Consider the following 25,331-nt stretch of genomic DNA (forward strand, 5'->3'; position numbering starts at 1 on the left):
ACTTCCTATCACTGGTCTCTTCGATTGAGGGACCACTGCCAGTTCCCGTTACGTCTCGAACAGCTTTTCTTGTATTTCTTAATGCCTCTTTTCTGGATATAACGATGAATATACTTTTTTAGCGATACAAACAAACTGGAGTGTCTGGAGTATTTGGGTATTCTAGAGAAATAAGAAGTACCAGTGTTTTGACAAAAACTAAAGTAACGTGGTTCATGGTTCTATACCCAGCTTCTCCTCCAGCGTCTATGTAAAAGCCACACGGGGATCATACGCAACTCTATGCTTGAATCGTACTTCATTACCATGATAATCAAACTGAGAGCCTTGACTTTTCTAAATTTCCTGCACTTCAATCGACAGATACAAACAACAAACAGAATGACTTTTCAATCAGCTTTATTCCCCAAAATTTATCTTATTATCCATGGCATCTACATAATTTCGTTAAGTGCATCTTGAGACATGAACGGGTTGAATGCTTCTTCAGGGAGGAGTGGGTCTGTGACGCCGACTGGGTCTAGGAATGACGACTGGGCCTAGGACGACGACTGGGCCTAGGACGACGACTGGGCCTAGGACGACGACTGGGCCTAGGACGACGACTAGGTCTGGGACGACGACTGGGCCTGGGACGATTACCGCGTTTGGGACGACTGGGCCTTGTAGGCCTTGGCTCGGGACGACGACTGGGCCTGGGACGACGACTGGGCCTGGGACGACGACTGGGCCTGGGACCACGACTAGGCCTGGGACGATTACCGCGTTTGGGACGACTGGGCCTTGTAGGTCTTGGCTCGGGACGACGACTGGGCCTGGGACGACGACTGGGCCTGGGACCACGACTGGGCCTGGGACGACGACTGGGCCTGGGACCACGACTAGGTCTGGGACGACGACTGGGACGACGACTGGGACGACGACTGGGCTGTAAAACAAAAATGGAAATGCAGTATTCAAGAAGACGAAATACTTTGTGTCGTTGATTGTTGATGTATTAGAGACAAAAATCTTCACTTGGTTTAAATTCTAATAGTAGTCATCAGTGAAGCATCTGATTTAATAATGATTAGGATAAGCATTTGATCGCATAGCAAGAGAGCCAGTATAATATTTTTGATATTTCTGCTTAATTAAACAAGATCCAAGTTGAAGTCATGGTGAGTTTGTGAATTAAAAGGGGGGAAGTGAAGGTTTATCCTCCTTAGAATAAATCAACATGCTAAACTTGATTTCGTATTTTAACTTTAAATGTCTCTGAGTCTGGGGAGGCTTTTTGTCCCAATTTCGTTTCACCTAGCCTGTACTTTCCCTCCATAAGATCGAGGAAGATTTAAGTAGTTTTTAGTTGTGCATCCCTCGAGACCAAATAAAAATATCTGTCAATTTTCGTCTACGGAGTCTGTTAGATGATTGTTACGTAAACTTGATTAAGAAGAAATATTTAATTTTTTTCCTCTGTCTTTTTTTCCTCTGTTTTTCCCAATACGGACCTCCGGCTGGTCAATAACATATATATATATCCTTCTAAAAGTATTTTGAAGATCTCCGGAAATCACGTTTAGTTTTGATCAAAAACGTTAAAATAGGACGATTGTTTTATTAACGCCGGGGAAAAAGGTTATGTTTTACACGTACCAATTTAAAACTCCTCCCTCACCGATTGCTTCTGTGTGTGTCGATTATCGTTTATCAGAGAAATGCCTAAATTAGCAATTTGAAATTGAGCTTTACCTTTAGCGGAGGTAAGGGTGAAAGAGGACCACTTGGTTTCTTTAAGGGATCATTTTCCACTTCCAGTTCCAATTCTCCAGCGATTTCTTCTCCTTCTTCATCTAACAGTTCATCGAGAGCTGGATCCTCAAAAGGCAACTCTGCTAAGGCAACGGAAGCTCCGAAAAACAGGACCAGTAAAAGAGTCTTCATCTTGATCACAGTGCTATGCTGCTTGCAAGGTAATGATATGAACTCGAGCGCTAACTACTTTTATAGCTCAGCATGGCCTGTTTCTGCATGACAATCGACAAAGCGGAGAAGAAACTCTCCTTGTCCAAGTGCTTTCTGTACAAATCTTACGCTTAAAATGTAAACAGTTTACTTAACGAACGATCACAGAAATGACAGGAGGTTTACTCAATCGTAATCCTTTCTGAAAAATTCCATTATGATAGCTAAGTTGGTAAGTCTCTGTCCTAGTGATAAGCTTTTAAATAAGGCTGTAATAGTGATAAAGCACTTGTTGAAAAGACGATGGCACCTTCGGCTAGTTATATTACTCTTGCATTGCAAAACGAGTCGTCTTTGAAAAAAAGAGCCTATCAAATAGATCACGGTCGCTACGTGATGTTAGCGATATCAGAACTATTTGCACGCCAGTAGACCACGCCAGAAACACGTGATATCATTAAAAGAACAGTTGACTGAGCTATGTAAATATTATGTGTTTATCTTACGAACTTCTTTGTCCGCGTGTTCCGTATTGTTCAAATCTCGCTTACGACAAGGCAAACAGTGTTTTGTTAGAAAAAAGAAGTCAGTAAATCCAGATGTGATTCTTGTAAGATCTGTATAGAAAACCTTGCTAGGTTGATTTCACTTCGAAGGGAAACACATGATACTGGAATAAAACCAACGAGTTGGAATGTTCGATACTGATGAAGGTCAACATTTCTACTAAGACCTAAAGGGGCTAGGATGAATGTGGTTGGTGAGCAGGTGTGGGGGGAGGGGGGGGGGTGGGATTAATAGGGAAAAAGGGTCGGAGAAGAGGGAAAAAATTTTCGAATGAAAGAGTTTTCACCTCCTCTCTCGTTTGATATAGAGATAAATTACACGCATCCTTTACCTGCTCAAATACAGACAATATACTTGTTTTTATTGTCAGATAAATAAATAGATAACTGTGAGGAAACTACATCTTCCTGTTTAAACTCCTGCGCAAGTGAACCAAATAATATGTCGTGGGTGAAAAAGTTCATTAGCTATAGCTGATCCAAAGACTCTTCAAGATCCAGAAATACACGTGTAAAGCAGCTGAAATGGTGACATCTGGAAGACCAAGAAACCATCTTACAGTCGATAGCGTCCTGCTTTTCTGATTGTTTTAAAAAATTCTCCTTTTTGTTCACTGACATGGAATGACCCAATTCAGATCCTTCTCGGCGGCAAATTGTCTCTTCTCCCAGAGCACTCGCTCGATGATAGACATTTGCTCTTGAATTGAGTTTTTATTTGTTTCCGATTCTTAATTATCCGATTAATCATATCGTCATGCCACGAGGTCAGAAACCAAAAGCCAAAACCAGAAAGGCACGGTACGTTTGTTGAGGTTGCGTTAGTCGGAACAATGTGTGAATTTATGCTGAGTTTGACTTCACGGTCTGCTAGACTATATTGTGATTCATTCCATCAAAAGTTTGTAAAAAACTGAAAACCATAGAGAATCTAAATTTCGATGAAGTTAAACATATTTTATCACGAAACCCGCGTATCTCTACTGAAACGGGACCGAAGCTCCGCGTGACGTCGCACTAGTTTGCTGACGAAATTGACGGGGATAAAATAATAACTGCTAATGTGGGATAAAATAATAACTGCTAATGTAGGATAAAATAATAACTGCTAATGTGGGATAAATTGGCCACAATAGTGACGCTGTTATTTCATCCAATGAGAACATTGATAAAATAAACATCACGCAATCTCTTAATCAAAGGTGGGGTTAAATATCGGCAAAGAGCCAAATACGTATAAAAAAAGGCAACGATAGCCTGAAGAGAAGACTGCGGCATGGGGAGAGGGCGGGAAAAATTTTTCTTCAGTACCGAAAATCTGTATTCGGACGTTAACACGATGGGAATGAAGGCGAGAAGGACCAGGAGAGAAACTGACCTTACCTATAACCTTGGTGCTATTTGATCTGACCTCATTTGATTGGCTTAAGATCTGTGATTGACAACACTCCTTGCCCCATGCAAAGGCACACCTAAATAGTTTACTTAACTATGACGGGCCTCGATATAAAATCACATCATGCCCATGTCATAATGTTGGCATTCTCTCTTCCATCATCGGAAAAAAAGGATATTCGTTTATTAAAACGGTATAAATGGGGAGCTATTTTTTCCCCAATTTTTGGGTTCGTCATATACACTTCTTAGAAGAGAGAAAGTGCGCACGCCAGATTTATTTTATAAAAAGGGGAAACGGCATAGGACGTATCCGAAAGGTGTGGTGGGTAGTTATCGGGACCTCATGGTTCTTTTGACCACAGGATCTCGGGGAAATCCGAGTATAACGTTGGTTGACGGCTGTTGAGGTTGAATTAATCAGAACTTTGCGTGAACATATGCCACTGATTTTAAGCTGTCCTCTAGACTATATCCTATTTTACTCCATCAAAAGATCAATTTGCCTAAAGAACCAGTCATTCGCCTGCGGGGTAGGGTAGGGAGGATGTTGGGGGATCACATGGATTTTAGGGGGGGAAGGGGCGGGGGATCAGTCATCCCTAACAGAGTGTAAAGGGGGGGTCTATAGAAAGTCTGCTTCCAATGAGGGAGGGCATCATAAATATACTACGGAGCCTTCAGGCAATTTAACAAATCGACAATTGCTCAGTGTGGTCTGTACTCTTATCGACAACGACTTGGTCAAAGTTATATTATTAACTGATAAGTTAGAAAAGATTTTAAGATGAGCAATCAAGCGAACTTTGGTTGGGTATCATAGACAAGAAGCTTAACCTCGTCTAAGCTTATATTTTTAAGTTTCTCTATGGAATTAAATTTCTCTTTTATCCATTAATAAATAATTAGTAAATGATCTTATTTTATATTTGTTTAGATTTAACAAATCGAAAGTGCTTTAGCGTTCTCTGTATTCTTACGACAACGATATTCGTCACTACAGTGGTCAAAATGTTGCGGACTCACGAGGCGCACCCGAATATCGTTGTCAATAAGAGAACAGACCACTCCAAACCACTGTCGATTTGCTTCTTTTTTTTTTTTTTTTGCTGTATTATCGACGTCAAATCAAGATTCTTTCGGTGCGTGACCATTGTATGGCACGTTGACGCGAGTAGCGTTGTCTGTACTGTTATCGACAATGGCAAATTGGCCAATCAGACTGCGAAATTATTGCCAGTTGTAGGGAAAAAAAACGAGTTCGTGAGGTCAACGTAGAAAGTTGAGAAAATGAGTCAATTGTTCTGATAATTTCATGCGTTCGGGAGGTGGGACATTCCTGATTGTTTCGATTCTGCATCAGTGTGTAGATATTCTCGTCTTTGACACACTTAGCCACCAATGAGAACCCGCCTAAAAAAGAAGCACGTTCACAAAGCTTTTTTAAGAAAATGAAAGAAAAAAAATCTTCTTTGGGTTACTGATTCCGTCCTATTGAACACACTGTGTAATTTGATTGAACATTACTCCTTTGCCAATCGGGTAAAGTGACTGGTACCAGTGATTTAAATTGAAACCTAACTGACGTTCAGGGTTCTATATCTAGTTTCTGCAGTCGCCTCTGGATAAAAAGCTTGGGCAGTTCTTGAATAACACGATAAGTTTCGCCTTAATCCGAGGACCCTCAGTAATTTATCAGACAAATATTTGTATTAATTACCAAGACTTTCAACTTAAGAACCTCAGTTAGCTTATTCAAACTCAGTGCTAATTTATATTAAAACCCTACTTAGTTTGACATAGACAACAAGCACACAGTTTAAGGTGACTTTTCAAACAGCTTTATTTCCTAGTTTTTTCTTAACTATCTATGACTGCTACTTGATTTGTTATTCATTATTTTGGTTAAATCTGTCTTGATAACTGACGAACTTCTTGACTTCTTGACTAGGTTGACTGCACTTCAAAGAGTAATGGGCGTGGGCTTGCACTTTTTTAATCCCTTTTTGCATTTTTCGAAAAACTCCTGAAACACAAAGCAGACACGATAAACAAACGCCCAATCATCGATATCTTGTTGTCTTAGAGTCATTGTAATAATAATACTTATTTCTTTCGTGTTTGGTTCATTATCTCCTTATTGTTTCTCTCTAGACCAGACTGAATTCTGTTGACGTTTATGCACAGAGTCTTGTTGTGGTAGCTTTATACTTTTCTAAATTAATCTCAAAAATGTATAAGCAAGGTTTGTTGTTGTTTTTATTTTTTTATTGCGAAAAGTACTGTGTAAAGAAATGATAGGAAATTAGCAAAAAAATGGAAAACAAGTGAAATTCCTCAACATAAACAATAGCGAATTATTAGCAAAGAATCTATTCTGAGTGTAGTGCATTTTCAAGTTGTTTCTTTACAAAGTCGTAAAACTTAAAAGAGGAAAGGACTCACTGAGTTCAGTGATTCGGTGGTCGAGGTTTACAATTTGGCGGACCACTTGGGCGGGCTCGACCACTTGCTCGGGGTGGATGTGCATCAATTTCATCTGAGAATTCTTCCTGTGCCACCTCGAGAGGGGTCGGCTTGAGACCCTTCGAGCATATTCGGAGAAGACATTTGCAAACTTTCTGAAAAACAAAGTAAAGACACCAGAGTACACTCAATCATTTTAAACTATCGACTTCTTCAGTGTTTTTTTTTAGAGTCATAGTTACTGTTATATTAATAATAATAATAATAATAATAATAATAATATTGATAATAATAATGATAATGATAACAAGATTATAAAAATAAATTCGAAGAGCTTAGAAAGATAATTAAAAGGGCGGAAAATAGGTAAGTCTTGTGTGTGTGTGTTTTTTTTTTAACCGGACACGTTCTGTCCTGCAGTCATAAGATTGGCTACAGTAAAAACCCGCAGGTAACAACCTAAATTTTTAGGAGTTAGCCTAAACAGGTTCTTATATAAATGGTACTTAACAAAATTTTAGGCTATTTAGGTTCTTAAAACAAGTTCTTATTCTTGGAGAAAAACACATCTGCATAACAAGTTGGTAATTTTCCTATATTTTGTAACTACATATTTTGCACTCATTTTTCTTAAGAAAATCATGTTTTACAGCAATGGCAATCTGGTTTTTCTTCGTTTATGATTACAGTAAATAATTTCAGTGTACCTGTAAAGTACTATATGATTTTAGAAGATAAGAACCTATTCTAATATTCTTAGGCTAAATGGGTTCTTGTTTATAGGGGGTATAAATGGCAAATTTTAGGCTAACAGGTTCTTAATTTTTAGGTTCTTACTTGCGGGTTTTTACTGTATTGAAGCATTCAAAAGGGGTTAGTACTACAACTGCAAACACTCAGTCTAGATCTCCTCATGTCTTTTTCGTAACACACCACACCACACCACACTACACCACAGTGGCCCAAGTAGACATTCATGACCGGAGCTTTAAGTTGTAATTTGTTGTGATACCTTTGTTAAAGGCTTAACTCCAATGACATAGGGCCTGAGCCCGAAATAGAACTCCTTCATTTCCCTCGGAAATTCGTTTTATATCCCCTTATTGTTTTCCTAGAGATCACACCGATCAAACCGGGTAGGGAGGCGATAGACCTCGAATCAGCGATTTGGCTCAAACTTGGCGCAAATGCTAAGTATCATGAGTTAACAAATGTGTAAAAATAATAGGTCAAAATATTCAATTCCCTGGGAGATATAGGGTCCCCCTAGGAAAACTCCAATTTCCTGCATCTTTTTGCATAATTAATTAGCTAACTTTGCATTGCTGTTGTGACAAACTGTAAATCCATCTGCAAACTCAATCAACTGGTTTGTATTTTATATCTATCAGACTTCTAGAAAAATGAATTGTTTGAACTTTTAAATTTCATTTCTTCCCTTACATCTCGCTTTAGTAAAGACGATTTTTTCTGATTTTGACAAAGTCCAAAAACAAAGGTATATTAAGGCCCAATATCTCCGATGAGCAACCACTTCTGGTCATTATTCCTCTCTGAAAGCCATTACTGAATTCCAAAATCTGTAATGAAATTTTAGGACAATTTATTCCATAGCCTGTGCGGACATAAAATTTACATCTACCTCCCGCTTTCTAGTCTACATCATCAAAATTCCGTACACCACATCTTTGTTTTATTAACTTAAAATAACTTGAAATTTACAAGAAATTTCCCAGAGAGTATCGTTTTCTCGTGGACACGCTCTTAAGACATTTGGCCCCAAACTGAATTTACCTCCTTGGGTGGAAGAGAAGGACGACCACTGGGTTTTAAGGGATCATTTTCCACTTCCAGTTCCAAATCTCCAGTGATTTCTTCTCCTTCCTCATCTAGTAGTTCATCGACAGCTGCATCCTCAAAAGGCAATTCTGCTAAGGCAACGGAGCCTCTGAAAAACAGGACCAGCAATAGAGTGTTCATCTTGATCACAGTGCTATGCTGTTTGCAACTGAAGGCAATGTTATGAAGTCGAGCAGTGACTACTTTTATAGCTCAGCAAGGCCTGTTTTTGCTTGAAAATCGACAATGCGGAGAAAGAACTGTCTTTGTTCAAGTGGTCTCTGTACAAATCTCACGTGCAAAAGCGAAACAGTTTACCTAACAAAAAATCAGAGACATTACAACATGTTTATTAAGTTTTAATCCTTTTGAAAGATTTTTAAGCGAACTAAGTCCAGTTTACCATACCACCGAAAAGGGTAAATAAGGTTGACACGAAGCTATGTATCTGCCTCTTTGTTTAGCCTCACTTTCAGGAGCTGATCTTAGTCAGCTTTTTTTACAGATAAAACCGCTAAAGAGAGACAATGAAAATGACAAAGTGGTTGTCGAAAAGAAGATGGTGCCTTCGGTTATTCCTCCTGCATTATAAGACGAGCTTCCTTTCAGAAAGGAGTCTATGGAGTACGTTACGAGATATTACTAATATTACTAAATTAGCGCTGTTAGTTGGCACACAAGAAACACATGGTATCATAGAGAGAATATCTAAAGCCCAGTGTTTATGTAAAACTGCGGTATCGGCTGGACCCCGTGTAATTAACCGGCCCATGTTTATCTAATAGACCCTTTGCGCAAGTGATCATTGTACAAATATGTAGGTAAAAAAGTTATTTAAACAGTTTACTCAGGGTTAGGTAAGAAAAAAGACACCTGTGCAAAAAATTCAGATGCTATCCTTACAAGACTTTTCTAAGAAAGCCTTTCTTCCTTTTTGCAAAACCAGAAGAACATAGAGAAGCTGTCGAAATGCACAAATGCATGATACAGCTTTTCTTTGGGCCCGTAGCAAGTACATGGCTAACATAAACAGAAGAATTGCTTAGTGACCCAGTGATGTCACCTTTCCTTGAATTGTTGTTCATGACCTAATGAATTCTTTATCAACGACGTACTTGTTTGGATTGTTTGATAAATAGATAGCCAGCTGTGATAATAAAAATAAGAGAGTTTTCACTCCTCTTTCTTTTGATACAGAAATGAATTACACGCATCCTTTATCTGCTGAAATACAGGCGATATACTTAAAGAATATTGACCGGCAATAGAGCATTTTTATTGGTTGATTTTAGTTATTGGCCCTCTGACTGCCCGAGTCGTGTAATAATTGTTTGTATTGTTTGATAAATAAATAGATAACTGTGAGGAAACTACATCTTCCTGTGTAAACTCTTGCGCAAGCGGACCAAATATTATGTCGTGGGTGAAAAAGTTTCGCGTAATAATTGTTTGTATTGTTTGATAAGTGAATAGATAACTGTGAGGAAACTACATCTTCCTGTTTAAACTCTTGCGCAAGCGGATCAAATATTATGTCGTGGGTGAAACTGTTCACTAGCTGGTCCAAAGACTTTTCAAGATTTAGAACTGCCCCTGTAAAGCAGCTGAAATGGGGACATCTGGAAGACCAAGAAACCATCTCACGGTCGATAGCAGGCTGCTTTTTTGAATGTTGTAAGATTTCTCCTTTCGATCATTAGCGAGGAATGACCCTATTCAGATCTTCCAAAGCGACAAATTGTCTCTTCTTCCAGAGCACCCGCTTGACTATAGGCATTTGCCCTTGAATTGAGTTTTTATTTGTTTCCTATCCTTAATTATTTGAGGAAATAGGTTCAGTAGGAAATTCAAACTCGTCATGCCTCGAGGTCAGAAGCGAAGCATATATTGATATACCAAAATCAGAGAGGTACGGTACGTTTGCTGAGGTTGCGATAGCCGGAACAATGTGTGAATTTATGTTGATTTTGACTTCACGGTCTGCTACACTATATTTTGCATCATTCCATCAAAACTTTGTGAAAACTCAAAACCATCGAGAATCAGATTTTGAAGTTAAACATATTTTTTCTACCGTCATAAGAAAAAAGAATTCTGATGTATTTTTGTTCGTTTGATGTATTATTTTATTACAACGGTATAAATGAGAACCTATTTTTATCCCAACTTTTGGTTTCGTCATATATACCTGTTAAAACAGATAAAGTGCGCGCGCCAGATTTTATACTATAAGGAAGGGAAACCCATATGACTCCCCGAAATGTGGGATGGGTAGTTATCAGTCAGGACCTCAGGGTTCTTTTGACCACAGGATTTCAGAGAAATCTGAGAAAAACGTTGGTTGACGACTGTTGAGGTTAAATTAGCAAGAACAATGTGTGAACATATGCCTTTGATTTTAACTTGTCCTCTAGACTATATCCTATTTCATTCCATCAAAACATTAGTTTGCCTAAGGAACCAGTCATTCGCCTGCGGAATAGGGTAGGGTAGGGAGGGTGATGGGTAGGATCACATGGATTTTAGGGGGGGAGGGAGGGGGATTAGTCATTCCTAACAGAATATAAAGGGCGGGACTATAGAAAGTCTGCTTCCAATGAGGGAGAGCCATGAGTATACTACGGAGCCTCAGGGGACTCCCCCTAGGGTAATTTAACAAATCCACAATTGCTTAGCGTGGTCTGTCCTCTTATCGACAACGATTTTCGTCATCACAGTAGTCAAAACTTATTAAATGATAAGTTAGAGAAAATTTAAGATGAGCAATCACTCGAACTTTGGTTAGGTATCACAGACAAGAAGCTTAACTTCATCGTAGCTTAGATTCTTAAGTTTCTGTAAGGTATTCAATTTTTGTTTAGCCATCAATATATAATTATAAAATGATATGCCGTTTATATTTGTTTAGATCTAACAAATCGTGGTTTAGCGTTCCCTGCATTCTTATGACAAAAATATTCGTCATTACATTGGTAAAAATGTTGTGGACCCACGAGGCGCAGCCCAATATCGTTGTCGATAAGAGAATAGACAACGCCAAACCACTGTCGATTTGTATTTTTACTATATTATCGACGTCAAATAGGGATTTTTTTACCCTGCGAGCAGAGGCTCTTTGATCTTCCTAGATTAGTCGGGAAGAGAAAGGAACCTCTGTACGCCGCCTCGACTTTCCCTGTTGAGCATGCGTTAAATTCATGTAACCGAACCTTGCTCAGCCTCGATTTCGTTAAGAGTTAACCCTTCATTTCGTCAGCAATTTCTGACAACACGTATGCGCACTGAGCCGAAGCAGGGAAAACTGGTTTCCAACCGGACTGACTCATCCGTTTCAGTGGATGAGCGGCTCAACAGGGAAAGTCGAGGCGGCGTGCAGAGGCTCTTTTCTCTTCCCGACTAATCTAGGAAGATTAAAGGGCCTCTGCTCGCAGGGTAGGATTCTTTCGCTGCGTGACCATTGTATGACATGTTAACGCGAGCAGTGATGTCTGTGCTCCTACCGACAGCGGCAAATTGGCCAATCACACTGCGAAATTATTGCCAGTTGTGGGAAAAAAGGGAATTCTTGAGGTCAAAGTAGAAAGTTGACAAAATGAGTCAATTGTTCTGGTAATGTCATGTACCCGGTAGGTGGCAAATTCCTGATTCTTTCTGGAACAGTGTATAGATATTCTCGTCTTTGAGCCACCAATGAGAACCCACCTAAAAAGAAGCACGTTCATTAAGCCCTTTTTTTTAAGGAAAATGAAAGAAAATAAATCTCCTTCGGGTTATTTATTCCGTAATACTGAACATTGTGTAATTTGGTTAAACAATACTCCTTTGCCAATCGGGTAAAGTGACTGGTACCAGTGTTTTGAATTGAAATCTGACTAACGGTTCAAGGTTCTATATCTAGTTTCTGCAGTCGCCTCTAGATAAAAACCTTGGAAAGTACGTGAATAACATGATAAGTTTCGCCTTCATCCGAGGACCTTCAGTAATGTATCAGACAAGTATTTATATTAATTACCAAGACTTTCAGCTTAAGAACCTCAGTTAGCTTGTTCAAACTCAGTGCTAATTTAACACCCTACTTCCACTGACATAGACAACAAGCACACAGATTAAGGTGACTTTTTAATCAGCTTTATTCCGTAATTTTTTTTAAATATCCATGACTGCTACTTGCTACTTCATTGTTTTTGTTAAATCTGTCTAGATAACTGACGAACTTCAGGTTGACTGCAACTCAAAGAGGAGGGCGCGTAGGCTTGCACCTTTTTAATCCCTTTTTGCACCATTCACAAAACCTCTGAAAAAGAAAGCAGACACGATGAACAAACGGCCAATCATCGTTATCTTGTTGTCTTAGAGTCATTGTAATAATGATTCTTATTTCCTTCGTGTTTGGTTTATTATCTCCTTATTGTCTCTCTTTAGGCCAGACTGAACTCTCTTAATGTTTATGCACAGAATATTATTGTGGTAGCTTTATACCTTTCTAAATTAGTCTCAAAAAAGTATAAGCTAGGTTTTTTGTTGTCTCTATTTTGTTTAATGCAAAAATTATTATGTAAAAGAATGATAATACAAAGACGAAAAAATTGAAAACAATTGAAACTCCCCAGCATAAATAATAACGAATTATTAGCAAAGAATTTTTTTTGAGTGCAGTGCGTTCTCAAGTTTTTTTTTTTTTTTAAGGGTTATAACACTTAAGAGAAGAAAGGACAAACTGAATTCAGTCTACCTCCTTCGGTGGTCGAGGTTTACATCTTGGTCGACCGGTTGGTTGGGGTCGACCGCTCGGTCGGGGTCGATGTGCATCATTTTCATCGGAGAATTCGTCTCGTGTCAGCTCGGGAGGAGTCGGTCTGAGACACTTCGAGCATATTCGGAGAAGACATTTGCAAACTTTCTGAAAAACAACGCAAAGACACCAGCGTAAACTCAGCAATTTTAAACTGTCGTTTCTTCAGTGTTGTTTTAGAGTCATAGTTTCAGTTATATTTATTATAACGATAATAATAATGATAAAATTGATAATGATAACATCATAAAAATAAAATCGAAGAGCTTCGAAAAATCGTTAAAAAGGCTAAAATAGTTATTAACAAAACTACATGGTGAGTCTAAAGTGTTTTTTCAAACTGGGCACGTTCTGTCCTGCAGTCATAAGATTGGCTATTAAAGTATTTGAAAGGGGTTAGTACTACAGCTGCAAACACTCAGTGTCCTTATGGCCCAAGTAGATATTTATGACCGGAGCTTAAGTTGTAATTTGTTCTGATACTTTTCTCAACGGCTTAACTGCAATGAGATAGGGCCTGTGTCCGCACGAGAGCTCTTTTTTTCCCTCAGAAGTTCGTTTATATCTCCTTATCGTTTTCCTAGAGATCGGACCGATCAAATCGGGCAGGGGGCGATAAACCCCAAATCAGCGATTTGGCTCACTTGGCACAAATGCTAAATATCATGAGTTAACAAATGTGTGAAAATAAGAGGTCAAAATATTCAATTCCCTGGGAGATATAGGGTCCCCCTGGGAAAACTCCCATTTCCTGCACTTTTTGCATAATTAATTAGCTAACTTTGCATTGCTGCTGTGACAAACTGAAAATCCATGTGCAAACTCAACCAACTGCGTTGTATTTTATATCTATCAGACTTCTAGAAAATTGAATTGTTTGAACTTTTTAATTTCATTTCTTCCCTTACATCTCGCTTTAGTAAAGACGATTTTTTCTGATTTTGACAGTCCAAAAACAGAGGTATTTTAAGGCCCAATATCTCCGATGAGCAACCACTTCTGATCATTATTCCTGTATGGACAGTGAAAGCCATGACTGAATTCCAAAATCAGTAATGAGATTTTAGGACAATTTATTCCATAGCCCGTGCTGATATAAAATTTACATCTACCTCCCGCTTTCTAGTCTATATCATCAAAATTCCGTACACCACATCTTTGTTTTGTTAACTTAAAATAACTTGAAATTTACAAGAAATTTCCCAGAGAGTATCGTTTTCTCGTGGACACGCTCTTAAGACATTTGGCCCCAAACTGAATTTACCTCCTTGAGTGGAAGAGAAGGACGACCACTGGGTTTTAAGGGATCATTTTCCACTTCCAGTTCCAATTCTCCAGTGATTTCTTCTCCTTCAACATCTAGAAGTTCATCGATAGCTGAATCCTCGAAAGGCAATTCTGCTAAGGCAACGGAGCCTCCGAAAAACAGGACCAGCAAAAGAGTGTTCATCTTGATCACAGTGCTATGCTGTTTGCAACTGAAGGCAATCTTATGAACTAGAGCAGTGACTACTTTTATAGCTCAGCAAGGCCTGTTTTTGCATGAAAATCGACAATGCGGAGAAAACACTCTCTTTGTTCAAGTGCTTTCTGTACAAATCTCACGTGCAAAAGCGCAACAGTTTACCTAACAAAAGATCAGAGACATATCAACATGTTTATTCAGTTTGTCATGCCTCAAAAAGGGTAAATAAGGTTGACGCGAGTCTATTTATCTGCCTATTTGTTTAGCATCACTCGCTGGAGCTGATCTTGGTCTGGTTTTTACTGATAAAACCGTTAAAGAGAGGCAATAAAATTGACAAAGAGATTGTCGAAAAAATATGGCGCTTCGGTCATTACTCTTACGTTATAAAAGGAGTTTCCTTTAAGAAAGGAGTCTATGGAATATTTTACGAGATGTTACTGATATTACTTAGCGCTGTTTGTTTGCACACAAGAAAAATATGGTATCATGAAGAGAACGGTTGGCTAAGCTATGCAAACTATCAATGTTTATCTTACGAACTTCTTTGTCCAAATATATGGCATCAATGATAGAGCGGTTGACTGAGCTATGCAAACTTTCATGGCCGGTTATTCTAAGAAAGTTTAGTCGCCGTTTAACAAAGCTAAAACTTTTATCTGAACATTTATATTTTGTGAACAGTGTCGAAAAGGCCGAAAACTAGCAGCGGAATGACGTTTATTACATTAAATTAACACTCTTATAGAGAATATCTAAAGCCCACTGGCTATGTAAAAGTGCGATTTCGGTTGAACCCCGTGTAATTAACAGGCCCATGTTTATCTTACAGACCCGTTGTCTAAGTGTTCATTGTACAAATATGCAGGTACAAAAAAGTTATTTAAACAGTTTACTCAGTGTAGACACCTGTGCAAAAAATTCAGATCCGTCCAAGACTTTTCTAAGAAAATCTTTGTCAAATTGACTTCAAAGAGAAACACTCAATATTGAAATGAACCCAACGGCTAGCCTGTTTTAAGTAAATGCTACGGTATTGGATTGGGTCAACCTGTTTTTTTTTTTTTTTTTTACAATAACCAAAAGAACATAAAGAAGCTGCCGAAAAAAGGGTTTTCACCCTCTCTCTCTCTTTTGCTGCAGGAATGCATGATATAGGTTTCTTTGGGCAGGCAGCAAATGCATAGCTAACATGGACAGAACAATTGGGTCAGCTATGTCAACTTTCCATGTTGATCTTATGAAATCGTTATCAACGACTTACTTGTTTGGATTCTTTGATTAATAGATAGCTGACTGTGAAAAAAAAAATCATTATCGAACACAACGGTCTAAATGTTTAAAATAAGATGAAGTAAATTTAACGCTTTCTAGCTACCAACGTAGGAAAACAGAACTGGAAAAAAATATGAAAACAAAACAGAAAAGTAATCATTTAAGTTACAAAGAAGTTAGTTTTATTCTCTCTATCATCGGAAAACATAATTCGTATGTATTTCTGTTCATAAAAAAGGTACAAAGAAGGTGTTTTTATTCCTTTTTCTTTCGGTAGTGATCGATATACACCTGTTAAAATACCCGCGGCAGATTGGATTTCACAATAAAGTGGAAATGAGCGGGATATTACAAGGTATAGAAAATTGCGATGTTTCTGTTTAAATAGCAAAGTAAGCAAGAAAAATTTTGTTCCTGTTTGGGTTCCTAGCTATGTCGATCGTAGACTGTGGAAAATTAAAGAACAGACAAAGAGGGAGGAGAAACGCAACAGATTTCATTCCGTGATTAAAGGAAAATGAACCGCAGTGCGGTCAGAAGTTGTGGATTCACTTTTTCAAGTCGAAAGACTTTAAGGTTGAGAATATTTAAACTAGTTTTTCTAGTGTTGAACTTTACAAACGCCTGTATACCTGAAGTATGCCTTAATAATACGAAACAGTAGTTTACGAGTAAGAGAGAAATCTCCCTTAATTTGAAAACCATAAGTACTATCCATCATGCATTGCAAACAAGCATTAAAAACTTTTCAGTGCCTTGAATTATGCAAATGATCAGTTAGTCTTTCTTCTGTTCCTCTCCATCAAAACATCATTTTGCCTTAGGTTGTTGTATCATAAACTAAAGTCGCAACAATTCAAATAAAAAGTGATGGTGAATCGAAGGTGATTATAATTATAGTGATAATGAAAATACTGATAACAACACACCAAGGGACCAGTAAGATCCCACCGAAGAGGCCAATCATTCTCTATGAAATACCTGGCGAGTGGAGGAGTTTGGGGAAACACATGAATTTCAGTGGGAACGGAGCCGGGGATCAGTCGTCGCCAACAAAGGTTAAAAAAAGAATTTTTGACTTCTAATAAACTGCGAATGAGATATTACAGAGCCTTAGAGGGGCATCAAGTAAGTTTTATTGTGACACAACTGCACACACTCGAAGAAAAGGTGTGAGGACCTATTCTCGTCTTAACATGCCTAGCTACCAATGGTAACCCGTCTTATATCTAGCACGTTCAGCCTTAGTTAAGGAAAATTAAAAAAAAAAACGTACTTGGGTTATTTACTCTATAATATTGAACAGTGCATGTAATTTGATTGAACATCACACCGTGGTCAATCGGATGAAGCGAGTAATGTATTAGACATGTATTTTGATATCAAGACTTTCAACACGAGACCTTAGCTTGTTGAAACTAAGCGCTAGTTAGCTAGACACCTTACTTAGATTGACATAAACAAAAACCACACAGGTTAAAGTTACTTTTTAACCAGCTTTATTCCCACAATTTTTTTTATCTATCCGTGACAGCTACTTGATTTGTTATTCATTCTGATAAATCCGTCTTGAGACACGACGTGTTTGGACTCAAATTTCGTGACCGAGTTGACTGCACCTCAGAGTGGACTGGGCTTGGGCTTACGTTTGCATTTTTCCAGAACCTTCTTGTATACTTTGACAGCAATTGACCACTTTCATAAATGGCTGCCGGATTAATATTCTTTTGTTTAAATTTAAATTAGCCTTTCTGGCCTCGCTTGAGATAATGTATTCTTTTGAATTTTGTACTGGAGAACGAGGCCAGAAAGGCTAATTTAAATTTAAACAAAAGAATATTAATCCAGCAGCCATTTATGAAAGTGGTCTATAGGATACTGAAAAACAAAGCAAACGTTTTTGTCATATAGTCATTGTAATACTTGTTTCCTTCGTGTTTCGTTTTTAATCGCCTTATCGTTTCCCCTAAGATTAGACTAGATTCTGTAATTTTTTTATACCTACTTCATTTCGCTAGTACTTAATTTCGCGGTTTTCGCGATTGTAAAGAAATCGCGAAACGGAAAGCTTACGAATAAAAATCCTCGCGGAATTTAAACACGCAAAATTTAATGTCCACATAGTAAATTCAGATCGCAGAAAAAAGTGATTCAAATTTAACAACGACAACACATACAGAATATGTAACAATTATTGATAATACATATACGAAAAATAGAAAACAAGAAAAATTCCCCAGAAGTCTCCTGAGTGTAGTGCATTTCAATTTTTTTTTCCTTAAAGTGCATATGACACGAAAAATTTTTTTCCAGTTTTTGGTAGTTCAATATGTATGATAAACTGTGAGACAGTTAAAAATAGTTTTTTTTTTGGCTACGACCGTTATTATCCATGCAAAACTTGCTCGATTTCCACATAAAACTGTCTCAGGAGACTGGGCACGAGAAACAAGGTCGTGACGTCAAGTTGTTTGATTGCCAAAGGAGCGATCAAAGTGTTTTAAGAGGAAACCTCGCGTAGTTGTCAAAATTCGTCCGTTCCCAATCCGTTTGTTTCCACGATGTCCAGTGACTCCGACTCCAGTAGTGAATCGTGTGGCTCTTCTGAAAGAATGGATTGGGAGCATAGTGAGAGTTCTGATAGCGAAGCTATCAGAATAGATGGTGTTATCGTCCCGTATCAAGACGAGCCGCTTGCTGATTGTAGCGAAGAAGAATCATCGAACGCAAGTGAAGAAACGGATAATGACGGACTTAGCCCTTCGACTTTGGAGGCTAGATTTGAAGGAAATGCGTGTGTGGATTCCTGGTAAGTTGATAGATTTACTGCAAGTCCTGACAAACGTAAGCATAAGCAGAGCTGATTCACGCCCTTGCGTCGCTACGTTTGTCCGATAACACTATTCCTTTATCTCTTCCAGGTGTCAATGCGAGCAATGCAACAATGAGCTGCTAGTCGGTGCTCTCGAGTTTCGATGTTGTAGAGAAGTAACTAATTCATCCGCAAAGATGCTTTTTGATGGTTCTATCGAACGAATCAAGTGCATTACCGAACACGAAGATTACGACGCCATTACGAACCGCGCTGTCCTTTTGCAAGTCGCTCCCCTCCTCAGAAACCAAGATGGAGGAACTTATCGTCGCCGCAATGGAGTGTCAGAAAACGAGTAAGTTTACATATAAATATATATATATATGTGTCATTTCTGATTTTGTCACTTGGCTAATCAATTATGATACTTCTGGTTTTATCTCAATTGTTGAATTTTCCAGTCTCAAGAAACGAGGCTCTTGTTGTTCAGTGAGGAAGGGAGGTCCAGTAATCACCCGAGCTGTACATGTTTTAATTTCTCATTTTCATCTTTATATGTAGGTTCATCAGAGCTGTTGCATATAGATGGATCACCAGGTGGCTTTGTGGGTACATTGGCCGAGATAACAGAAGACCACTACCAGCTTGTGTTTATCATAGTATAAGGAAAAAGTACAACACACGACAACACAAAGGATATGCCAATTTCCAGGAGCATTGAATTCGAGCAAAAATAATCCATGAGTCCATGAAGAAAAACTTGTGATTAAAAAAATGCTCCCAGTCCAGTTTCATTCATCTGGGCTCTATCATTTTACATATACTTAGGATTAAATTAATAATAATGACCATGAAACAGTTGATTTGGAAAAAAAACTGCTAGTCACTTTATTTGCTACTTTTCTTCTGGTGAGCATGTGATGGCCTCTTGCTTTTGCGTGGGCGTCTAGAACTAGATAGACTAGTGCTTGGTTGAGTGTTGACATCAGCTTGATGTGAAGTTTGTTCTGATTCTATAGAAAAAAAATAGTTATTTAGTATGTGAGCGCATTTTTACAGCACTTGTGTTACCATGTAGGCCCTATGAAAGTTAGTGTTTAATCCTGTAAATGTGCTTCATCCTTACCTGCCTTGTGATCGGAAAACAAAATTCAGATTTCACAAAAAGCCCATCTACATGCATTCCCAACGTAGAGTAAGGATATCCATATGTAGATAAAAAAGCTTTTCCCTCCAGACAGGAGGCAAAAATAAAATAATTCACACTTCAGTGTACAGCTGTAATAATATAATCATTTCCTATTAGATTTGGATGATGAAATGAATGGATTCATAAAGCAATAAACTAACCGGGTGGAAATAGTGCTGTTTTCTTCATTGCCTTCCTAGCCTTGTATGCCTTCACAGCTTCCTCCTTGCTCAATCTTTCTGGAAACTGTCGGTTGAGGGGCTCAGGTGCTCTTGCTGTGTACTTCTTGATTACTTCCTCCCTCTTTTCTTTTGGAAAAGTGAAAATAAGTTTCCTCAAACCATCAACATAACCTGAAAAAATATGAATGTATAATGTACATATTTGTTTGTAAATAGTTCAGGTTCAGGGTACGTCAAATAAGAAGTAATGCTCTGCAAAAGAGCTGCAGGGTTTTACCCCAGAGAAGGACACAAGGAAAGCAAAGTATTTAGAAACTACTGGTGTAGTTTTCTTGTAAATAAGGTTTTCTTCACCGCAGTCAATAACAACAATACTAATATTTACCATAGGTAGGTGGGCATGCCACCTCTCGCACAACTTCCTCTCCCATTTTAAATTTTGGGTACGTGACCCGAATGTATTCATGTCCATCCCTTGCCCTTTGGGTTTCCCTCTGGAGATTCTCGTTGAAATGCAAACTTGCAAGTATGTGCCTATCAAAACATTTTTACAAAGATGAGCAAATTCATGTTCATTTCATAGCTTAAAACAACAGAATGACTTGAAATCATTTTAAAGAATTTGAATGACATGTATACCTGCTGAGAGTCCCCAGCCAAGTAAAGCAGGTCATTTTAGGATGCCAGTAGTTCAAGGTTGCATGGAAGCCTTCAAGGCAGCTCGTCTGGGCATCTGGTGAAAGTTTCTTTATATCATTCAATAACATTCTCTTGGTCAACAGCAGTTTCAGTTTGTCATATGCTTCAGTTCCTGTTTAAGGTAAACATGAAAGAAATCACTTAAGTCTACTTTGTTGATATCAGTGGCTTAAATGTGGCTCACTGACCTTTAAGATATGTAGGGTTGCAAAAATAAACAGAACTGGCCAAGGTAAGTTGAAAAAGATATGCAGTAAATTTTATATTATCAATTTCAATTTTCATACCAACTTTAATCCACTTTCTGGGTTCAAGCTGTCCATGATGGCACTGTTTGTAAAGTGGATCTGGGTGGTTACTGTGTTTGTTGCTGACATGATGCAAAAATGAGTTCCATTTGGCAAGGATGAGGGACTCAAACCCAGCTTTTGTTGAGGTTGCACACCAGTAGAGGTGCTTTCTTATTCCTTTCATCCATTCTTTAACAACTTCACACCCTTTCTCTCTGCTCAGAGCCAACAACTTTTTCCCCAGTGATCTCGCTACATGCCATATATCAAAATAATGCTTGGTGTTGACACAGTTCTCCCTAATCCACTTTGCAATGCCTCTATGCCTATCAGACACAAAAATACCAATTGATAAACCAAGATGCTGCAAAAAAGAAAAACATCTCTTTGCTCCTTCCAGCTCAGTCTGTTGACTTCCTCCAGTTTCATTTGCCTAGGATGAACAAGAAAATAAAAGGTTAATAAAATGCTGGGAATACTATACAAATCTTTGGTTATTTTCAGTATTACTACTTTTGTCATTACTGTAATTTTTATCGTATTCATTTTATGTATCAGACCATTCTGTTTTAGTTCCCCCAAAGTTTATATTATAATTGTTTTAGTATATATAGAAATAATTTTATATCTGTCACTATACCACAAAATGGTTAGAAATTAGATTGTTCATGCCTGAGTCTGTCTCTTCAGCTGCACAGAGGTGAGTAGTGTTTGTTAATGACTTCTGAACTCACCAATCAACCCACATGAAAAACATCATTCACTGGTGTGGTATATACTGGTGCCCAGTATTCATACAACATTTACCTGAACTAATTCAAAGTGGACAACTTTCAAGATTGTGGTACAAAACATTGTGTACACTCCATATTTTGCAGAATGCCCCATGGAATCAAACCTGCCATCACCGGTCCATGCCACATTTTTTAATTTCTTAATATTCTCTATCAGTTTTGCCTGATATCTTTCCCAGTAGAGGAGCACAGCAGGGAATAGGAAAGACCTCTGATGTCGAAAATAGGTGCGGCCAGAATACGCACAGAGCCCCATATGGCGGAATACCAGCAAGACCTTGCTTATCGATGCCCCAGCCATCAAGACTCCAAAACTTAACAAGATATTACCGGCAGGGTTCTTTCCCAAAACAGTTGGCTGTGATTTCCAAGTGTACTCCTTGTGACATTGTGGACAACTCTGAGTCACTATAACCATCGTTCCACACTGCCTCATTCTAGCTTTTGGAAAATTTGCTTTGCAGTTAAAACACAAGAGTGTGAACAGTTGTAGTAGCATGGAGTAAAACACAATGAACTTAGGTTCATTGTATCCAGGAGTGTCAGAATTAACTCTGCAAAATATGAAACATGTCTAGGTCACTTGAATCATATGATACCCAAAAAATTACTTTGATGCCCACCACTTTTTCTTCCTATTTGCTTCGAAACTCAATTGACTGCATGTGTACAATTCAAGCGATTCTCTGCTATTTTCCAGTCTGGCTTTCGAGTGAATATGCCAATACATTCCAGTTATCATAATAGCTGTCTTATAAATGGAGTAGAAATGCATCAATTAGAAGGAAATGAATGCATTCCATGATTCAGGAAAAAATTTAAAGTAACATTATAAATATAATAAAGCAATGAAGGTTGTCACAAATAGTACCCACCTGATATCCTTCTCTAGATGTTCATCAGCAGGATCCTCTTCCATTTCATCATCTCCAGTGGAATCAATTGAATCTGTGGAGCTCTTAGGTGACTTCCAATCCCCATCCTTGGCTTCGCTTTCTTTCTCAGTTTCTGTATCGCTCCAAGCGCTTGACCAAACAAATATATCCTCTGATCCACATTTCTCCTCTTGGGCAGTTTCCTCCTCAGTTTCTGTTTCATTCACCTTCTGTTCAAAGTCAAACATGAAATGGGATTCAAGACTTATTATCTACATGGCTGACAAATCATTAACACGTATGTTAGAGTTATTCACAAATGCATAAAAATTTCTTGATGCATGATGAATACGGACAAAAATTTTCTAATTGATGCAAAGGTACGTGAGAATATACAAAAGACCAGAATGGTTTATTTCAGCACTTACACTTTTCAGCTCCCTTATCTCCTTTTTCTGTTCCTTGACTGCTGTCTTCAAGCGTCTCACTTGTTTTTGTAAGGTTCTCACCTTTTTCTTGTGTGTGCAGTCTACACAGGAGCTGCCTGACAGTGGAGTTGAGCTTCGGGATGGAGTGACAGCGGACAGAGGCGTCTCATCGATCAGAGTTGTACTTGCAGATATTGAGGCAAGTGGTGAAGTTATAGGGGTAGAACATGCCAGCGGAGGAGCAGCAATTGTAACTCTGGTGGCAGTGGAACTTGGGCTCACATGGGTGTGAGTTGAATCGGGGCAAATATTTTTCTCACCTCCGTCATCTACAACGTCGTGAAAATCTAGTAGGTTACAACTTGATTCTCTAGCCTCCTCGACTCTCCTCTTTTTTTCTTTCGTCTCATACTCTGTCAGTGCATCACGTCTCAACTATAGCCAAAATATAACAGCTCACGGTCGATTACGTTTGAACTCTACAAAAAAAATGACTGGTAATAACTGCTCACCTGACGCTTCTTGCGATCCGTCAATTCTTCGGAAACTTCTGGCACAACTGCGTGTATTGTGGGGATAGAACCCTTGATCAGAAGTCTATTCCGCTTCGTGTTTTCCATGCCCTCCATCGTGAAAGGCATTCTGTTCTCGTAACAGCTTCGCTCAAAATGGACCGAACACAATGAGGCATGCTTTGAAATCGGCTCTTTGAAATCCACTCGGTGCCGTTGCACGAATTTCACCCATTTCTCTCTCAAAACGCGATCCACAGGAAATTGGTGCATCGAGATGCCTGGCGTGTAGCTGGTGTTCGTACAGCTCTGATTGTTGGGCGCTCCGGCGACACAATAGCGCCCACCTTTCCTTACGGACTTCTTCTTTTCCGCCATGTTCTCAATGAGAGTACAACAACTTGACGTCACAGCCTTAGCTCACGTGACTTTTTGGCCGCGCGGTCTAGGGGACAAATCCTAGGCCGTATTCGCGCGAAGTTCGAACAACAAAAAAATTTTTAGGGGAATTTTCGACGAATTTCAACTCTCGAATCGTTCATCATAGGTATCTAGCTACCAAAAAACAGCGTAAAAAATTTCGTGTCATATACACTTTAAAGATTTAGTGCTTAAAATAAGAAAGAACAAAGTATTACTAAGTTCATTTTACCAATGGACGACTTTGTCAGGGTGGACCACTTGAGAATAGGCGTTGACGCGGGTCATTCTCATCTAAGAATTCATCACGTGTCATTTAGGGACGGGATGGTTTGGGGCACTCCAAAAATAAATGCAAGCATTTAATGAGAACCTTGCAACAATATTTTTGTAAAAAAAGCAAACTTTCAATGGCTAAAAAACCACCAATTATATTACTAGTTGTCGTTTTCTCAGTCTTATTCTAGAGCTTCAGGTTACTGTAATGATAAAATGATATCTATGATGATAACAATTATCATAATAATGATAGTAATATCATAAAACTAAAGTCGCAGAACTTTGAAAATTGTTAAAAACTGAAATAATTATACTGACTGCCACTTAGAACTAACTTTAAAAAGTAAGTTTTGAGTAGTATCTTAAGGGTTAGCACTGCGGCAGTGAACACTGTGTCTTCTTTTGCCTTTCACGTAATTTGTAACAGTGGCGCAAGCAGACATGCATGACCGGAGTGTAAGTTGTAACTTGTTACGATAACTTAACGACTTAACTGAAATGGCGTAGGGTCTGAGCCTGAAATAAATCTCTTTTATTTCCCTCGTGTTTCATTGTTCATCTTCTTACTGTTTCCCGCGAGATCAGACTGAACTAAAGTTTAGGCGCAGAATCTTGGTGACTAACAACCTAAAAGGAAAACTTGATGAAATAGAAAACTTCACTTTTTTTTTTAACTGATCTTAAGAAAAGTTGAACTATGATTGTGTCTGTGTTACAAACGATACGACGTGAAAGAATAATTATGCAGATTGGCCAACAATGCGGAGCTAGAATTAAACCCTTTATTAGCCTCGAATTTCTTTTAAGTGCAGCATGTTTTCTTTATTTAAAAGACTTAGTAGTACTTAAAATATTTAGCCACAAACTGAATTTACCTTAGGCGGAAGAGAAGGACGACCACTGTGGGTTTCTTTAATTAAGGGATCATTTTCCACATTCAGTTCCAATTCTCCAGTAATTTCTTCTCCTTCTTCATCTGTAAACGTTCATGGAGAACTTGATTCTCAAAAGGCTCCAAAAAAACAGGACCAGCGAAAGAGTATTCATATTGATCATAGTGCTATGCTGTTCGTAGGGCAATGGCATAATCTCAAATGAATAAAGGT

At 38.5% G+C, this 25,331-nt stretch overlaps 5 protein-coding genes and 1 long non-coding RNA gene across 7 annotated transcripts; 1 reads left to right on the forward strand and 5 right to left on the reverse strand.

Moving 5' to 3' along the window:
- Positions 1-382: 382 nt before the first annotated feature.
- On the reverse strand, positions 383-2,239 carry LOC111345781 (uncharacterized). Its single transcript, XM_022953058.2, has 2 exons — positions 1,735-2,239; positions 383-928 (listed from the first exon to the last, which is right to left on the reverse strand). The coding sequence occupies exons 1-2, from the start codon at positions 1,924-1,926 to the stop codon at positions 521-523; spliced, it is 600 nt and encodes a 199-aa protein (XP_022808793.2). The 5' UTR covers positions 1,927-2,239; the 3' UTR covers positions 383-520.
- A 4,104-nt stretch (positions 2,240-6,343) lies between these two features.
- On the reverse strand, positions 6,344-8,476 carry LOC111345780 (uncharacterized). The gene is made up of 2 exons (XM_022953057.2): positions 8,169-8,476; positions 6,344-6,529 (listed from the first exon to the last, which is right to left on the reverse strand). The coding sequence occupies exons 1-2, from the start codon at positions 8,352-8,354 to the stop codon at positions 6,359-6,361; spliced, it is 357 nt and encodes a 118-aa protein (XP_022808792.1). The 5' UTR covers positions 8,355-8,476; the 3' UTR covers positions 6,344-6,358.
- Positions 8,477-12,325: 3,849 nt separating this feature from the next.
- On the reverse strand, positions 12,326-14,504 carry LOC111345786 (uncharacterized). The gene is made up of 3 exons (XM_022953065.2): positions 14,270-14,504; positions 12,946-13,113; positions 12,326-12,507 (listed from the first exon to the last, which is right to left on the reverse strand). The coding sequence occupies exons 1-3, from the start codon at positions 14,453-14,455 to the stop codon at positions 12,445-12,447; spliced, it is 417 nt and encodes a 138-aa protein (XP_022808800.2). The 5' UTR covers positions 14,456-14,504; the 3' UTR covers positions 12,326-12,444.
- A 3,702-nt stretch (positions 14,505-18,206) lies between these two features.
- Positions 18,207-19,305, forward strand: LOC111329956 (uncharacterized). The gene is made up of 3 exons (XM_022934724.2): positions 18,207-18,554; positions 18,667-18,912; positions 19,119-19,305. The coding sequence occupies exons 1-3, from the start codon at positions 18,307-18,309 to the stop codon at positions 19,276-19,278; spliced, it is 654 nt and encodes a 217-aa protein (XP_022790459.2). The 5' UTR covers positions 18,207-18,306; the 3' UTR covers positions 19,279-19,305.
- Positions 19,306-19,420: 115 nt separating this feature from the next.
- Positions 19,421-23,913, reverse strand: LOC111333820 (uncharacterized). Of its 2 annotated transcripts, XM_088736426.1 has the most exons (9): positions 23,527-23,913; positions 23,015-23,449; positions 22,587-22,816; positions 21,725-22,265; positions 20,915-21,350; positions 20,568-20,739; positions 20,314-20,462; positions 19,908-20,099; positions 19,421-19,570 (listed from the first exon to the last, which is right to left on the reverse strand). In XM_088736426.1, the coding sequence occupies exons 1-9, from the start codon at positions 23,902-23,904 to the stop codon at positions 19,446-19,448; spliced, it is 2,658 nt and encodes an 885-aa protein (XP_088592552.1). In that variant the 5' UTR covers positions 23,905-23,913; the 3' UTR covers positions 19,421-19,445. The 2 variants fall into 2 exon arrangements, 1 of the variants encoding a protein (XP_088592552.1); XR_015992582.1 differs by lacking the exon at positions 20,314-20,462.
- A 209-nt stretch (positions 23,914-24,122) lies between these two features.
- LOC148721624 (uncharacterized) lies at positions 24,123-25,331 on the reverse strand. Its single transcript, XR_015992654.1, has 2 exons — positions 25,101-25,331; positions 24,123-24,286 (listed from the first exon to the last, which is right to left on the reverse strand). It is a non-coding gene; the product is annotated as an uncharacterized LOC148721624 (long non-coding RNA).

This window comes from Stylophora pistillata, chromosome 10 (genome assembly GCF_964205215.1).
Source record: "Stylophora pistillata chromosome 10, jaStyPist1.2, whole genome shotgun sequence".
NCBI classification, from domain to species: Eukaryota; Metazoa; Cnidaria; class Anthozoa; order Scleractinia; family Pocilloporidae; genus Stylophora; species Stylophora pistillata.